Source organism: Lactuca virosa, chromosome 9 (genome assembly GCF_052849685.1).
Source record: "Lactuca virosa cultivar CGN04683 chromosome 9, Lactuca_virosa_CGN04683_v6, whole genome shotgun sequence".
NCBI classification, from domain to species: domain Eukaryota; kingdom Viridiplantae; phylum Streptophyta; class Magnoliopsida; order Asterales; family Asteraceae; genus Lactuca; species Lactuca virosa.
Genome location: NC_136434.1, coordinates 30,792,121 through 30,811,329, shown reverse-complemented (window position 1 = coordinate 30,811,329; position 19,209 = coordinate 30,792,121). Strand labels below are relative to the sequence as shown.

Genomic DNA, 19,209 nt, shown 5'->3' with positions numbered 1-19,209 from the left:
AAAAATTTCTCTTTTTGACATTATATCAAACACTTGGAAGGTATGTTTTATTGTCAACATTCAAAAAACACAACAGTACAAGCAACATTCAAAAACATTGATAACAGAAAAAATTAATTCTTGATTCTGATTCACTTCCGAAATCACAACTAGTAGATAGAAAATTCGAGTGCAAAAAATGAATTGGTAGATATTTGGATTTTTTTAGTATCAGAAGAAAAAATGAATTGGTAGATATTTAACAGTTTTTTTCAATCAATAAAATCCAATTAATTTCAAACAAAGACAAAAGAGAAATCAAACCAAGGGAGAATCGTACCTGATAGCTTGAAGATGACTCTGAAAACTGGACCTGATTATCGTGGAAGAAAGTAGTAGTTGGCGATGGTATTAGGTGGCAATGGTGGTCGGTGATTGGGAAGGAGGCGTTGAAGATGGAGATCGCAAAACGAGATGATGATGATGAGGGATGTAAGAGCGTTTGTCGATGATGAAGAACATGCTCTCGTACACACACAAACACAAGTGGGGTGAGAGAAAAAGAACGGTCGTAGATAAATATGGGAGAAATTAGGGTAAAAGTCAATGTAACTAGATTATATGAAATATTTATGGACTTTATATATCAAATTACTAAATCACCCTTATTTATTTATTTATCATATTTATTATTTTCTGAATTCTCATTGGTGCATAAATGCACACAATAGTTGTTAGAAACATTTGAAACTCTCTCTCTCTCTCTCTCTCTATATATATATATATATATATATATATATATATATATATATATATATATATATATATATAAAAGGGGGCATAATAGTATTTTTAAGTTGATAGGAACCAAAATCACTAAAATTATCCAAAATTAGACAACTGATACACCATCAAACATTTTTGTACCAAAATCATATAATTTTGACAAACACAGAGACAATTTTTGCAATTTTGTCTTTAAAAATTATAACATGATCGGATATTGTTTCAACTGATAAAACCGACTGGTTTTGTTTTAAACCATGACCATTATTTTTAATCTAAAAAGTTCATAACTATCTAATAAAATTGACAATGATTGCACGTAGACTTTATAAAAAGATCATGGTGATTTTATCACTAAAAACTAAAAAGTGACTTGATGCAACAAATTTTGATTATAAAATAACTAGTTATGTATGAAAAAGACGATGATATAAATAAAAATAAAACGAAAAGCATTTTGTTATTTCGTTACTTTAAATTACCTAGTCAAATTTACTTGTGCTAAACAAACTCCAAAATTGACAAGAGTCGAATTAATTATTTCATTATTTTAAACTACCTAGTCAAATTAAAATAAGCATTGTTAAACATATGATAACTAGTCCCGTTCTAAAAAAAAACATATGATAACTAGTCAAATTTACTTGTGCTAAACAAACTCCAAAATTGACAAGAGTGGGATACGTTTTCAACTTCAATGGTCACATAAAACAGAATATTTATGTAATAAGTTGTTATATTATAACATTATCCTATTTTATTAAGATACGCTATGATAATATGAAATCAAATTTTAACAACTAAAATAATTGTTCTGAAGTTACAATAGCAGATTTTTTTTTAATGAAAATTAAATAAATAATTTTTTAAATTAAGATCAAACCAATCATTTTAAACATTGATCACATTTCAAATCGATTTAAATACATTGTTTTTCAACCACAAATGAATACTAGCTAGTAGCTATTATTATAACGTCATAGCTTATAAAGTACAAATGATTCTATTGGCCCCAAATTCATATCTCATTAACTTCACATGATAAATTAGTAGGTACGACTGAAGTAGGCCACTATCACATCTTGTGCTTAAATCTTAATTCCATAATTGTCCATATATACAGAAATATCTCAGTATCACATGTAATTCTTTACCGTATCAAATCGATTTAAAAAGTTATACATTTTCTTTACTTTTTAAGATACTTTTAGTAATATTACATCAATAAATTATATGCATTTTAGCCAAATGTTAAATCATATAAAAGAAAGATTCTAAACATGACTTTTCGCAAATCATTAGTTTATTATGGTTTCTTAATAGGGTCAAAAGAGTATTTTTGAACCAATGTCCCTTTCGTGTTTCAAGATTATGAAATAATAAAAAATCAATTTTTTTTTACTCTAAAGTTGTTTTTGCTACTAAAAATATTGTGTATGTCTACTTACCTTCTTCTACATTGAGTGAACAGTTTGATTTAATCTTATTTACATATATTTAAATTTCTTTTACTACCTAATATATTATATATTGATTAAGAAAGTGCTAAGTTCATGTGCATTTTTTTCATCCAAGAAATTTGGGGGTAAAATGGCGGAGAAAACGAGAGAGAAAGACGGGGGTGTGAAAAAAGATTGTTAAGAGAGCATGACACATGCCTGTTGACTACTTTCCTTTTCTTTCCTTTCCTTTCCTCACTCTTGTGCCCACATCCTACATTCCTCTTAACGTCCTTCACACTCACTCTTTTACTCATTTCAACCTCTTTTCTTCCTGCTTTCTTCCCATTTTCATAAACTCCATTACCTTACTTACACCCATGTTTCATCCAAGAACTTCTCTTGAGTCCATAGAACATGGCCTTCAAAACCAGGTATCTTCTTCTTCTTCTTCTTCTTCTTCTTCTTCTTCTTCTTCTTCTTCTTCTTTTCTGCCTTCTTGCAAAAAAACAAGCTCATCACTTGTATCATCTCTGTGATTTTGTGTCGGTTGTTTTTGCTTTTGAGACGTATTTCGTGATGGGTAGGAGTTAATGAGTTATCAAGATTCAATAATGGTTTGTAAAAGTGGGGAAATACTGTTTATGTTAGGTTTATTGATGTTTTTCGTGTTTGATTGCAATGGGTATGGGTTATCTTTGACTCTTAGACAATGTATTCAAGGTGTTCCAAATTTTAGGAACTTTTTCCTACTATAAGTTGAAATTCCCAATTTATATGAATCTGTGTCAATTTTTCTCGAGACTTTTGAGATGTTTTACTTCGTGGGTGAGTCGCAATGGTTGTTGATTAATTTGTTTGAAACGATCCAAGAATGCTTTCACATGGGGAAAAGTTTGCATCCATTACACGTATTTTCGATGTTTTTTTAGTGTGAGTCGCAATGGTTGTTGATTAATTTTGGCCATTGCACAATGCACCAAGGGAATTCCTAAAACCAGGGTTTTTTCTCATCAATATTGCTTTCAAAACCACTCGTTTACATGATTATGTGTCAATTTGGTTAACTTTTGAGATGTTTATCTTCATGGATGATTTATTTCGAACCTTCTTCTTGTAAGGAATTATCAAGATTCAATGACGGCGTACAAATGTGTAAATGTTGTACGTATCAGGCTCGTTTGGATGTTTTTGAGTGTGAATTGTAATTGGTGTTGATTAGATTTTGCTATTACACAATACCCAAAAGGATTCCTTTTAAAACTAGTTTTATTTTGTATTTTTTCTCATATGCCCTTCAAAATCACGTATTTTCTGCAATTAAACCTACTTCCTACCAATTTCCCTCTCTGTTATTCTGTGTCAGTCTTATCTTCTTTTCAAGGGTGAGACTTTTTTTACCCTACTTTTTTTCTCTAAATAAGTTATCAAGATTCAAGAATGGCTTGTAACCGTTGAAAATTTTCCATTAATTAGGCATATTCTAGACACTTAAACCATCAAAACAACTAATGGGTATGATTTAATCGAACCAGAAATTGAACAAGGCATCATGTTCAGCGGTTTTGAGTTTGGCTTATCAGAGTCTTGGAGTCGTATATGGTGATCTAAGCACCTCCCCTCTCTACGTATATAAAACCACCTTCTCAGGGAAGCTTAGTCTTCATGAAGACGATGAAGAAATCTACGGTGTTCTTTCCTTCATCTTCTGGACTTTTACACTAATCGCCCTCCTTAAATACGTCTTCATTGTCATGTCAGCTGACGACAATGGCGAAGGTATGGAAAATGGTTTATAAATATAAATTCCATTTATAAAATACAGAAAACGTTCTATGAATTTGAACATTTGCTTAATTGGTGTCACAGGTGGTACTTTTGCGTTGTATTCGTTACTCTGTCGGCATGCAAAACTTAGTATGCTTCCAAATCAACAAGAAACCGATGAGAAACTATCGGCATATGGTGTCGCAAAAACAGCAGAAACCTGGCAAAGCTTTGAATTGAAGTCGTTCTTTGAAAAACACAGAAAGTTCAGAAAAGGGTTGTTGATTTTTGTTCTTCTTGGAACCTGTATGACAATCGGTGATGGGGTTTTCACTCCTGCTATATCGGGTAAATGATTCATATCAAGATTCTGCATTTTAGCTTGAAATTCGTTCTAATATTCTCATTTGTCTTCCTTTTCAGTTCTCTCAGCGGTATCTGGAGTTAGAATTAAAGTTGCAGGTCTTCATGAAAGTAAGTCAAGCTTATGCAGATCATAAATTGATATATTCTCATTCTTGCTTGTGTTCTTCACCAATCTTTACTTTTTCTTGTCAGATTACGTGGTTGGGATCTCGTGTATTCTTTTAGTTGGACTTTTCTCGATTCAACATCACGGAACACACCGAGTTGCCTTCTTATTTGCTCCCATTGTAACAGCTTGGCTGCTATCGATTGCTGGAATCGGAATATATAACATAATTCAATGGAACCCACAAATATTTCACGCTCTTTCGCCTGTTTACATGGTGAAATTACTAAAAAGGACTCGTCGTGAAGGTTGGCTATCGTTAGGAGGAGTTGTTCTCTCAATCACAGGCGTTGAAACCATGTTTGCTGATTTAGGCCATTTTTCAACCTTATCCGTTAAGGTAATCATCCAAAAATATCAAACATTATTCATTATTAACTTCATGATTTTAAAGCGCGTGAATTTTCATATTTCAGATTGCATTCACGTTTCTTGTGTATCCTTGCTTGGTTCTTGCGTATTTGGGTGAGGCTGCGTTTTTGTCAAGGCATCATGAAGATATTCAGAGAAGCTTTTATAAAGCAATACCTGGTAAGAATTTAAACCAAAATAACTTATAAACCGTTTACAATTTCATGATTTCATCGTTTTATTTGTTTGTTTACAGAAGCTGTGTTTTGGCCGGTGTTCATAGTGGCGACATTTGCAGCGGTGGTCGGAAGTCAGGCGGCGATTTCAGCCACGTTCTCGATTATAAGTCAGTGTTGTGCCGTGAATTGTTTTCCCCACGTGAAAATCGTTCATACATCAAGAAAAATATACGGACAGGTGTACATCCCGGAGGTAAATTGGATGTTATTGAGCTTGTGTTTAGCTGTAACGATCGGATTACGAGACACGAACATGATTGGCCATGCTTATGGTATCATATCATTCATCCTTTTCAATTCATTAACTTTTTAACTCAAAAGTCAAAATTGATCAATTCATTGACTTTCTGGTTTTGATTCTGTTAGGGCTAGCGGTGACCACTGTGATGTTCGTGACAACTTGTTTGATGACGATGGTGATGATAATCGTGTGGAAGCAACAGATTGTAACCGCTGCTTTATTTCTTGTACTCTTCGGATCGATCGAACTCTTTTACCTCTCAGCCGCCTTTTTCAAGGTTCCAGAAGGTGGATGGATCCCACTCCTCCTCTCACTAACCTTCATGTCCATCATGTTCGTATGGAATTATGGGAAATTAAAAAAACACGAATTCGATTTAGAAAACAAAGTCTCAATGAACCGGATTCTCTCATTGGGCCCGAGCCTCGGGATGGTGCGGGTCCCGGGAATTGGGCTCGTTTACACGAATTTAATAACAGGAATCCCCGCAATTTTTGGGCATTTTGTCACCAACTTGCCTGCATTCCACCAAGTTTTGGTATTCGTTTGTGTGAAATCGGTTCAAGTCCCGTATGTTCGGGCCGAGGAGCGGATACTCGTGGGCCGTGTCGGGCCCCGCGAGTATCATATGTTTAGATGCATTGTTAGATACGGTTACAAAGACGTTCCACATGAGAATTACAATTTTGAAAACCGTGTTGTTTCGGCTCTTGTTGAGTATGTTGAAACGGAAGGAAAAGACGGAGACACAGACAGTGAAAATTTCGATGTCGATGTAGATGTCAGTGTCCCCGGTGGGCCCGCATTTAAGCTCCAGGATTATGAAACGAAAATGGTGAATTCGTTGAAGGAGATTGAGGAGTCGTTTGTGGGGTGTTTAGAGACTCATTCAGCTCTTAAAGATGAATCGATTCAGATACTTAAAGCTCGGGAATCCGGGATTGCATATATACTTGGGCATTCATATGCGAAGGCTAAGAAATCTTCATCGATTTTCGCGAAGTTTGCTATTGATGTTGTTTATTCATTCTTGAGCAGGAATTGTAGGGGAACTGATGTTGTTCTGAATGTGCCTCATACTTCGTTGTTAGAAGTTGGTATGATTTATTATGTTTGATGGAGGACTGGTTTTGGGATTTGGAGTATTGGAGATGATAGAGATACATACGTGTACGTGTTATATGTATACATTAGGGGTTTAGTGTACATGTTGAGATGACGGATTATAGAAAGGTAAAATGTACATTGAATTAAACTACATTCTAAAGAGACTAAAGATCAGATAGATCTTAAAGGGATCAAATATACGTACTTTTTATTTCCCATTGCTTCGTATTTGTGTTTTCACATTTCATAGTTGTATGGAATGCCATATTTTGTTTGTTTTTAACGAGATAAATACAAAAGAACGAGGAGAAGAACAATTTGAATAAGTTGATGTTACATTTTAACATGTACCATGGCACCGAGACCAGTCTAAACCGTTCTCAACCAACCGAGGTCCGGAAAAAAAAAAGCCGACAATTTCAAGAACAATTTTAGAAGAAAAAAAAACATTCCAGTTTATGCTTCAAGGGTCAAAAGCTCAAGATTAAACATTGTTACCTATAACAAGCTTACATCCTAGCTATTGCCATCTTTTGTTTATCTTTCTTTTTTCACAACAAAAAATATCGTAGGTCAGCATATTTAATTTAAAATAAAATAAAAATAGCCTATGTTGAAGTGGGCTGATTATACTGATTGGGCCAACCCCACTGATGGGTTGTTAGATGCTGTTGTGGCTATGGCTATGAGGCTATCTGGTTTGCTGAGAAAGTAAATTGGAGTGCATGAAACCGAGAAGCCCAACACTGTTTGGTCCATTCCAGTTGGGCCGATGATATTCTATTGCGTGACTCCAATTGTCTATTTTATGATGCAATGTGTGGAGAATAGTTCGAAAACGAGAAAATAAATACATATATAGGTTTCATTTTCTGTTTTATATTTCTAAAAGAAAAGTATCATCCATTCCAGTGAGTCTAATTCGAAAACGAGGGATGGATCTTGTAAAAGGAAAGAAGATCGGGGGACAAATCAAAATTCTTGAATGTAAGAATTCGCATGAATCGGGTTTAACTAGTGTTATACCCGTTCCGTAGCCGGGTTGACAGATGTAAAAAATATATTGATTTTACTTTTTTTTATAGCATCCTACTTTCATTTGTTGTCATTATACTATGATAAATCTAACCGATTATAGTTATAATAAAGTTGTTTTATTTTGTACACAATGCATCGGGAACAACATACATTTATTGATTTATTTATAATAGCATCCTACATTTAAGTACATTACTATTATTATTATTATTATTATTATTATTATTATTATTATTATTATTATTATTTAATGACAATACATTAGTGGGGGTTGATTGATAAAAAAACAAAGGATCTATTGTACTTTATTTTGTAGCATCAAACATGATCCCTTATAGGTTAATGTTTGGTTGTTTAACTACCTGAATAATAAAAACCACATGTTCTAAACATTATATTAACGTGTAATTTTTTTGGATGACATTTATATTATTACGTAGTTTTTTTTAGTCAAATGTTGTAATCAGACATTTCCAAAACATTAATAGTAAAATAGAAATGCTTATTTGATGTTTGATAAGTCATTATTAACCCACTAAATAAATTCACAAATAATACCTGTAATCTAATAATTGTTGTTTAATATCATTAATGTACTTGAATTCTTAAAGCCTTTGAAAAGGAAGAATATGGGAGCATACAAAGATATAGTTGAAATCCGAGTAAATAAAGAAGGAAAAATCTCAGTCTTGTTTGTGAGAATATAATAACTAATAGATTTCATGGACTCAAGGACATTGTTTCTTGACTCTTGTTTGGGATTCCTTGTGACTTGACAGACTTTTGAAAACTGAAAAACTGAGAAAAGGAAGATTTTAAGTCATTTCTTATTTGGTTCCTTAGGCTTGTATTAAATTAAAAAAACATTGGCCAACGGACGAATGAGATGCTAACGTTGTAGGATGGAGTTTGAAGTCAGATGAAGTTAGTTGAGAGGACTTTCTTATAACCCAACATCCACATGCAATCAGAGAAATAAAGGGAGTTTGTGGGGTAATGAAGTCGGAGAAGAATGCACGAATAGAGAAGAGGGAAGGAGGTTGAGAAATTGATTGAATGACTCTGGATGAGAGAACCGACGATTGTGCAGAAGGTGGGGGAGGATTTGAAACGAAAATAGAGGGTGTCGTGGGTGAGGGCTGCGATCTTCAAATCGTGAAGAAGAAGGAGATCGTGGGGAAGAAGGAAAATCGGAATGAAAACCGCCGTGATATATATGTAAAAAGAGAGTTTATGTGGTTGTGATGCAAAGTTGGAGATCCAAGGACTCAAAATGAGGAACCGTTTTTTCACGCCCCGGTGTTTGTAATACTATTAATTTTGTATTTTGTTTCACTTCACAAGACATATAACCCGCCACGTGAATGATTAGTTAATTTAAAATAAAAAGTTCTCAAATATTTTAACCCTCATAGTTTTTATTTATTCTTTAATATTTCATCTAGTTTAAGTTATAAAAAAAAGATTTGCTAGGTAATATAAGATTCAACAATTTACTAATAATATACTTCATCAAAAGAAATTTACAAATGAAAATTACAATGGAGTAATAATTTTTTAAGTTAATAGACATATATTGTTATATAGATCGTTTGTTGACATATAACAATATATATCGTACTGATAGGTGTTAGGAAGGTATTTGTGACATCCTCATTTTCACGGTCAGAAAAGACCGATTTTGTTTATGCTTTATAGAAATCAGAGTACTTCTTTTAATAAAAATGTTGCGGAATTTGTTCCCAGAAAAACATGATAAATACGTTATCAAAGCATTTCCTAAGAAATGTATTTATTCATTTTAAAACATTTGGGATGTCATCGTCAATACAGAAACATAAGCATAAACATAACTTACATTTATTTACACTAGTGATCTACATCCCTTTAATCTTTCAGTGTAAAGTAGCTTCATATCGACACCTGTGATACAAATAAGATTGAGTGGGTCAGGTTGGGAAACCTGGTGAGTACATAGGGTTTTCAACCCACAATAATATAGTTAATTTGTTTCTTCACATAATACATGTCAAACAATTAACCCGATTGCCCATCCCCATTTTCTTCATTTAATATTCCCTAAAGAATTATCTTAAGGGTCATCTCCTATATCGTATTTACCTCTCATCTCTTTACATCACATTTCCTTATATGTTCGTTCCTAAGGACTTTTCCTGAGGATCATTGCCTACATCACATAATCAATAATGATTTGGGGATTACCCCCTCAATACGCGCCAAGTAAGGGTTGGAGTATCATCGCATGAATACGTAGTTACTGTTGGATTAGTGTCTAAGCCCGTAACTATATTTGGTATGTACTTGACCCGGTTGAGCATGGTCCTTTTGGGTTGCCTTCACCAAAGCAACTAGACAAGGTAATTTAAGGAGAGAGAGAGAGAGAGGATATTATGGTTTATTAATATATTATAAGAATAATATATTAAAGGAGAAATCATATTTATTTAATTAGTATTAGTCATAAATTAATTAGGAATTAATTTGGTGACTGAAAGAGATTAATTAAATAAAGGGGCTTAAACTGTCAAATGTGTGATAGTTGAGTTTTGGGCTGGAAAACCTAATGGACTAAGGGGGAACGAAATTATGATGAAGGATCATCATATTTTCGTCCAAGGCCTTATTCCAGAAGTTTCCTTGGGCTGCTTGGTGACCAAGCTGTCCATTAGGGTTTAGACTGAAACCCTAGCAGCCTACAGTATAAATAAAGACCATTGCTTGCAATTTTCGGCCACTTGCTTCCAAGAGAAACCCTAGGGCCAATTTTAGCATTCTCTCTCCTCTCTCATAATTGCCTTCTTGCTTGTGGTGTTTGTAAGCCATTAGAGGAGTTGCACTTGTGACTCTAAGCTCAAGAAGAAGAAGATTCAAGAGGTTTTCCAAGAGGTAAACTTTCAGATCTGGTAGTATTTAATATGATTAAAACATGTATGCTAGATTAGGGTTTGTAAGTCTTGGATTCAATTGCATGTTCAATAGAGAAACCTAGATCCAAACTTTAGGGTTTGCATGAGCACATAGGAAAGTTCTTATGTATAAAACCCATCAGTGGTATCAGAGCCTTGATTGGTTTCTGTTGTACGTGATGTAATTGTCGAGTTTTTGCTGAAAATCGTTTTTCTGGCCTCTGCCCGACCCAACTCGGCGAGTCAGTATCTGGACTCGGCGAGTTTGTCCAACCCGACGAGTTCAGGTAGTGACTCGGCGAGTCTGGGAGTCAGACAGAGGATATCTCGGGATTTCTTGCTGTTTTGCTTAAGGATAAATGCCAAAATCGTCTTTTAATGATAAAATCCGAATTTTATTGTATTTAAATGATTATCCTTACCAAAACAAAAGATAATATCAAATCTTTTAAATAATTGTTCCTTTATATGATAAATATTGATTGTTTAAATTATTTGATAATTATCTTGTGAATAAAATTGGATTAGGTCAAATATAGATAATCATAAAATTAATTATTTAATTTATATTATTTGTTATTTGATCCCTTGTGTTTTGAAAAGTTCAAAAACTTGCCCTCAAGTTTTGAAATTTAATTTCTTTTTTGATTAAAAGTTTAATTTTGAAAATTTTAAATTTCAACCCTTAGAATTTTACAAGTTTAAAAATTCAATCTTATACTTTATTTATTACAAGCTTAATATATATATATATATATATATATATATATATATATATATATATATATATATATATATATATATATATATATATATATATGTGTGTGTGTGTGTGTGTGTGTATAAGAATAAGCTAGTCTTATCGCTAGTAGGCCTCATTCACGAAGTCAGTCTATAAGGGGGGTATAAGGTTGCTGCCTATAAAATGATGCTTAATGGGTGTACACTCACACCTACCGCTTCCTTGATTGGTGGAGGGTCGTTAGCCGAACGGATAGGATAGGGCATTTAATTCCTCATTATAAGTATAATGAATATTGCAAAGTAACTACAATGTCTTTTTACAAATTCCCAATCTTAGTTACTTTAGGGTAAAATGTGAAAATTGATCCTATTACATGGAATTACACTTTGTACCCTTGTCAAACGTTAGTGGAGCGTGCGTGGCTTACCGGCACACTAATTTGGGATTGACATTGGTGGCGAAGGGTGGCTCGATGTTTATCATAGATCAATGGAGCGTGCGTGGCTAACCGGCACATTGATTAGGTGATAGAGACATTGAGTGCACCACGTTGATTCGCATGGTTATTCACAACTTGTTTGCGATCCTCGGCATCCCAGTCGCAAATTTGAAGTGCATATCGAGATTTAAACATGCCATTGAAATGTTCAATGAATCTCAAAAGGAATCTAGGAATTTTCAAATACATTTAAAACTTAATCTCTTTTTCATTTTTATGATGAAAATTAGTGAATCGTCATTCACTTACCTTCAAATTATTTACTTTTAGATTACGGCATCCTTTTTCTAAGTTGTAAATAATGTTGTTGGATCCTAGCCCTAATTTCTCATTTGGGTGTTTAATTGGGGATTCATTTCTAATCAAACTTTGTTCCTTTCTATTTCAGATGTCTAACGCAAACGCAAACAACAACGCTTCTGGGTCATTCTCACTAATGAACCTATGTCAAAAGGTGACATTTGATGGGTCGAATTTCAAAGAGTGGATGAGATACATTCGCATGATAACTCGCTACGAGGACAAAGAATATGTCCTCGATGAGAAACTAGAAAATATCAACCCAGAAGTTGCTACTCCTGAAGAGTTGGCCGCCTTTGAGGCCCACGAGCGTGATGCTACGAAAGTTCATTGCATCATGCTGGCCACCATGAACCTCGAACTCCAAAAGTCCTATGAGGACATGTATCCATATGAGATGCATCAAGATTTGCTGGACAGGTACCACCAAAGCGCGAGGCAAGAGCGCTATGAGATCATTACTAACATGATCACCGCTAAGATGGGGAGTGGAGAATCCCTAACCGCTCATTTGCAAAAGATGCAAAGGTATGTTGATCGTCTTCTCAAACTTAATGTTAAGTTTGATGAGGATTTGGCTATCGACATCATCCTCCACTCTTTGCCTTCCTGCTACAACCAGTTCAGAATGACCTACCACATGAACAAGGAAGAGGTCACCCTGAGTAAACTTCAAGGGCTCCTGAGGACTGCTGAGAGCAACCTCAAGGAAAAATCTATTGCATCATCCTCTACTGTGGCTGCTCCTGTGTTGGCAATTGGCCAAGGAAAGGGTAAAAAGAGGAAGGCTCCTTCTAAGAGCCATAAAAAGGGTAAGACCCATGATGGTTCCTCTTCTAGTGGGACCAAAGCAGGTTCTGTTAAGCCCTCTTCTGACCCCAAGGAAGCAGAGTGCTTCCATTGCCACGAGAAGGGCCACTGGAAACGAAGCTTCCCTCAATATTTGCAAGATATTAAGGATGGGAAGATAAATCCCACCTTTGCAGGTATGTATTTAATTAAATCTAATAACTCATCACTTGCTACTTCATGGGTCCTTGATACTGGATGTGGTTTCCACATTTGTTCTAATTTGCAGGGGCTAAGAGAAAGTAGGGAAGTGGAGAATGGGAGAATAAACTTGATCATGGGAAACAAGAGGTCATCACCAGTCACCAAGATCGGATTTTATTCTTGAGTGTTGAGTAATGGGTTAGGGCTAGATTTAAATAATTGTTGTTATTCGCCAGATATGGCAAGGAACATCATTTCTTTTCATGGATTATTTAGACAAGGTTTCAGATATTCATTTGATAATAGCAATGGTTCTATTAATGTTTATTTGAATGGTGTTTTTTATTTCAATGCATTACCATGTAATGGGATTTATGAATCTGTGTTGATCGTAGATAATTTAGGAAATGATGTCTTGAATATTGATTCATCCAATAGTTTGGACAAAGCATGCTTGTGGCATTGTCGCCTTGGCCATGTCAACAAGAAACGCATAGCCCAACTCCAAAAGGATGGAGTCTTGGATTCATTCGACCTTAGGGACGATGACGTGTGTGAGTCTTGTTTACTTGGGAAGATGACCAAGTCACCCTTTACTGGCACATGTGAAAGGGGTGAGGGTGTATTGGATCTCATACATACTGATGTATGTGGACCCTTTAGATCCACCACAAGGGACGCTTGTCGCTTCTACGTGACTTTTACAGATGATTATAGCAGATATGGATATATATCTACTTAATCAAGCAAAAGTCAGAAACCTTTGAAAAGTTCAAAGAGTTTAAGAATGAAGTAGAGAATCAGTTGGGCAGGAAAATCAAGATGCTTCGATCTGATCGAGGGGGAGAGTACCTAAGTCTTGAGTTTCACGACTATCTGAAAGAATACGGAATAGTTTCGCAATTGACGCCTCCTATAACGCCACAATTGAATGGTGTGGCTGAGAGACGTAATCAATCCTTGTTGGACATGGTTCGTTCTATGATGAGTCGTGCTTCGTTATCAATCTCATTCTGGGGGTATGCCTTAGAGACTGCCGCACATATCCTTAACTTAGTTCCCACCAAGAAGGTTGCCAAAACACCTCACGAGATGTGGACAGGGAAAACTCCCTCGTTAGCACATATCAAGGTTTGGGGTTGTGAAGCTTTCGTAAGACGAGAGACTCACGACAAGCTAGAACCTCGTAGTGAGAAGTGTTATTTCATCGGCTATCCACAAAAGTCTTTTGGCTATCTCTTCTATAGACCAAGTGACAAGGAGACAGTGGGAGTCAAATTGACCTTGAAGAGCTTTAAGAGTCAGGTGATGAAGGAACCTCTGACACTGACGTTCAACCTGAGGAGGAAGTTCCTGTTGAACCAATTGACCAGTCCTGACCTCTTAGACGTTCGAGTAGAGTTAGTGTTCCACCCCAGTTGTATGGTTTCCATATTACTACTGAAGGGGATACGTTTATTAGTGATAGTACACTAATAAATCTGGACGAACCTAATAGCTACAAGGAAGCCATGGCAGGCCCGGAGTCTGCTAAATGGAAAGAGGCAATGGACAACGAGATTCAGTCCATGTATGACAACCAAGTTTGGAATTTGGTTGATAATGTGCCGGGTCGTAAGACAGTCGGGTGCAAGTGGATCTTCAAGAAAAAGACATACATGGATGGGAAAGTGCACACTTATAAAGCGCGATTGGTCGCGAAGGGTTTTACTCAAACTCCTGGAGTTGACTATGATGAGACCTTCTCGCCAGTTGCTAAGATAAAGTCTATTAGGGTAATGCTCGCAATAGCTGCGTTTCATGACTATGAAATATGGCAGATGGACGTTAAAACCGCTTTCCTTAATGGGAAGTTGGCTGAGGATGTTTACATGAATCAGCCAGAGGGTTTTGTCGATGCGAAGCATCCCAATAGAGTGTGCAAGCTTGAGAAATCCATTTATGGATTAAAGCAAGCGTCTCGCAGATGGAATCTTTGTTTTGACGAGAAGGTCAAAGAGTTTGGTTTTCTGCGAAGCGAAGATGAGTCATGTGTGTATGTCAAGGCCAGTGGGAGTATAGTGAGCTTCCTCGTATTGTATGTCGATGACATACTACTCATAGGAAACGACATCCCAACCTTGCAGGAGGTCAAGTCCTGGCTTGGGAAGTGTTTCGCTATGAAGGACCTCGGAGAGGCTGCATATATTCTGGGAATAAGGATAGTGAGAAACAGAAGTAAGAGACTGATAGGACTCAGTCAGGATACATACTTGGAGAAGGTACTAAAGCGTTTTAGTATGGAAAACTCCAAGAAAGGGGAGTTGCCAGTTCAATGCAATACCAAACTGAGTAAGACTCAGAGCCCGAGTACAGAGGCAGGAATAGCTGATATGAGCTGAGTACCTTACGCTTCCGCAGTTGGCTCGATTATGTACGCTATGACCTGTACTCGCCCTGATGTGGCCTTCGCTTTGAGCATGGTCAGCAGATATCAAGGGAACCCTGGTAGAGCACATTGGATTGCTGTCAAGAATATTCTTAAGTACCTACGAAGGACCAAGGAATGGTTTCTAGTCCTCGGTGGGAGTGATGACTTAAGGGTGCGAGGGTACAGTGACGCTAGTTTTCAGACGGATCGGGATAATTACCGATCGCAGTCGGGCTGGGTCTTTACCCTGAACGGAGGAGCAGTGACTTGGAAAAGTTCCAAGCAAGAGACCGTAGCTGATTCAACGTGCGAATCAGAGTACATTGCGGCAAGCAAGGCATCAAAGGAGGCTATATGGTTGAAGAACTTCATAGGAGACCTTGGAGTTGTGCCATCCATAAAGGAGCCCATGGAAAATTTCTGTGATAATGAAGGAGCGGTTGCCTTAACCAAGGAACCAAGGGATCATGGCAGATCTCGACATTTTATTAGACATCGGGTAGAAGAGGGACTCCTCGTAGTGAAGAGGGTATCGTCAGAAGATAACCCAGCAGATCCCCTTACGAAGGGACTGAGTAGGGTCACGCATTTGCAGCACGCTAGGAGCATCGGGCTAAAGGACGATATTAGTTTAGATTAGATAGGTAGGAAACTTGTAATAGATAATTTTGTATTCAACATTTGATGATTAAATAAAGGTGTGTTATTTATAAGAAAGGTTACTATCTTGTGTTGATTATTTATCTATTGTTTTGTTTTTTGCATGTTTTGGCTTCCTGAATAATAAGATTATTTGAACGGTCCACAATAGCTCATATGTTGGAAGTAGATATGAAAGAAGATTGTCATAAATTTGTTTGTAGATTGTTTAAAAGGTTTTTTGACATAACAAAGGATTGCTGCAAAGTTTATGAGTGCTTATGAAATATGATTTGAGCATTGGAATAAACCCGCACTTGCAAGTATCACTTCATGAAATTTATCACGAGTGATCTCAAGACGATAATATCATATAATCTTTAAACCTAGAGATATGGTTATTGTTTGCTCGTTGATTATGCATTGATAATACGAAAACGCATCAGTAACTCGATGTTATAAAACATATTATTGTGTGTAACTTAGCTAGTGGGTAATAAAAGCATATAAGTCGAAGCTTATCTGTTCCTTTTGTTCTAAGAGGATAAAAGCGATATCTTGGCCACTCGATGATTTGGTTTGACTTATGTGTCGGGCCCGGTCAGGATGAAGTTAATGTGTTCAACTAAATTCTATGTCGAACAAATCAGAGATCGAGAAACAAAATGCTGGACAATAAGTATTGTCGGCATGATATCTAGAACAGAGGATTATACGATCCCTTATCTGAAGGACAAGTTTTGATCAGAGTTGACAGAAGCATATAAGAGCTACGATTGCTAACCAAATCGTGAAGTCGTATGTGAGATATAGTTACTAGACTTATCCAAGTGGGAGACTGTTGGATTAGTGTCTAAGCCCGTAACTATATTTGGTATGTACTTGACCCGGTTGAGCATGGTCCTTTTGGGTTGCCTTCACCAAAGCAACTAGACAAGGTAATTTAAGGAGAGAGAGAGAGGATATTATAGTTTATTAATATATTATAAGAATAATATATTAAAGGAGAAATCATATTTATTTAATTAGTATTAGTCATAAATTAATTAGGAATTAATTTGGTGACTGAAAGAGATTAATTAAATAAAGGGGCTTAAACTGTCAAATGTGTGATAGTTGAGTTTTGGGCTGGAAAACCTAATGGACTAAGGGGGAACGAAATTATGATGAAGGATCATCATATTTTTGTCCAAGGCCTTATTCCAGAAGTTTCCTTGGGCTGCTTGGTGACCAAGCTGTCCATTAGGGTTTAGACTGAAACCCTAGCAGCCTACAGTATAAATAAAGACACTTGCTTGCAATTTTCGGCCACTTGCTTCCAAGAGAAACCCTAGGGCCGATTTTAGCATTCTCTCTCCTCTCTCATAATTGCCTTCTTGCTTGTGGTGTTTGTAAGCCATTAGAGGAGTTGCACTTGTGACTCTAAGCTCAAGAAGAAGAAGATTCAAGAGGTTGTCCAAGAGGTAAACTTTCAGATCTGGTAGTATTTAATATGATTAAAATATGTATGCTAGATTAGGGTTTGTAAGTCTTGGATTCAATTGCATGTTCAATAGTGAAACCTAGATCCAAGCTTTAGGGTTTGCATGAGCACATAGGAAAGTTCTTATGTATAAAACCCATCAGTTACAACATCGCCTGAACTCGTAATTCATAGTAAGGGTTAGAGTATCATCACATGAATACGTAGTTACAACATCGTTTGAACTCGTAATTCATCACCTACAGGTTATTGGCCTGCTGGTGTTTCCACGGGGTTGTCTAGAATAGTCTGTGGTCGCCATCTATACTCTGGTAGATGACTACATCTCCACATTGTCGGACAAGGTTATGGTATCTTTTATCCTACATCCCCAAATCATCATCACCTATCTATCCTCACCTAATTATCACCACCTTCCAATCATCACCTATCTCTCATCATTTTATTTCATTACACACCAACTATTTCATCTACCCATGTCATACCCAACATATTTGTAGATATAAAATACATATACAGTTTAAATCATTTTAAAACATGTATAAAATCATTCATCCAGCATAGACAGCAAGTATTCAGATAGTATGCACACCTAGCACGTAATTTATATAAAATACTTCATATCTATGTATAAGATGAAAGTAACTATGCACTCACTTGATAAGGTGTTGACTCGGTACTCGGACAACGCTTCGTTTACTTTAAAATAATTTCCTTCGACGAAACCTAGTATTATTACCACTAGATTTTGATCTAATATTTACCGTGACTAATTATTAGTCTTATTATTATTATTATTATTATTATTATTATATAAGCGTTTAAACAATACTTTCCAACCACTATGTACAGACAGGGGCCAGACATAAAACACCGGAGGGCAGGACCATTTTGGCATATAACACTTCTGAAACCCAACAACCCTATGCGGCCCTTTAAACCAGATTCCCCGTACCGCGAGTAGTTAAAAAGATATTATAACGACACTTATATAAGTCATAATAATAGCTCAAATACTTATTATAAGTTCATAATAACAATACTAATTTTAAATATAAGCTATTATAAAATAGGTAAGCATAACTTACTTACAATGGGGTTTTAGCTAGGAGTCGGGCTCTGCAGGAGCAGAACTTCGTCGTTGAATCTTTCTAAGAAAGATTCGTGTAGCGCTTCAACGCTCACCTTACTATACTAAAACTACAGAAAGAGAAGTCGAATCACGAGGGACCGAAATGCTCGGGGGATAAGAAGAGAAAGACTCTTGAATCAAGAGAATGGTGCAAGAAATATGAGAGCCCAAGCCTCTTATTTATAGTAATTGAATTTACAAAAACTACCCTCCATAATTACTTAATGACCTTATAGTTATATAAACGACTAAACACCCCTTCATAATACTATTTTAAATAGATTTAACGATATTTGTACTAAACTAATGTCGAAAGTACTCAACACTAGTCTTATAACAACCGCATCGTCGATACCTTTCTAATGATATATACATTTGTATATATATATGTGTACGTATATATGATTTATACTTTATTTTAATACGTAAATATGCTATTATAATTTGTAACTCGTTCATACGAACTCCATTTTTGAAGTTCTTTATATCCACGCGTTGGTATTTACGAGTACAACAACTTTTATTTAGACGCCGTCAGCTAATTCTCACTCTATCTCAGATTTACAAAACTGTATCGAATTTATCGCGCTCGAACAGTAGGG

At 35.9% G+C, this 19,209-nt stretch overlaps 1 protein-coding gene across 1 annotated transcript; it reads left to right on the top strand.

Annotated features, from left to right (window-relative positions):
• Nucleotides 1–2,344: 2,344 nt before the first annotated feature.
• KT1 (potassium transporter 1) lies at nt 2,345–6,657 on the top strand. Its single transcript, XM_079071514.1, has 8 exons — nt 2,345–2,638; nt 3,740–3,983; nt 4,074–4,319; nt 4,395–4,445; nt 4,530–4,843; nt 4,920–5,034; nt 5,111–5,365; nt 5,460–6,657. Exons 1-8 carry the CDS (start codon nt 2,420–2,422, stop codon nt 6,449–6,451), a joined length of 2,436 nt encoding a protein of 811 aa, XP_078927640.1. The 5' UTR covers nt 2,345–2,419; the 3' UTR covers nt 6,452–6,657.
• Nucleotides 6,658–19,209: the final 12,552 nt, after the last annotated feature.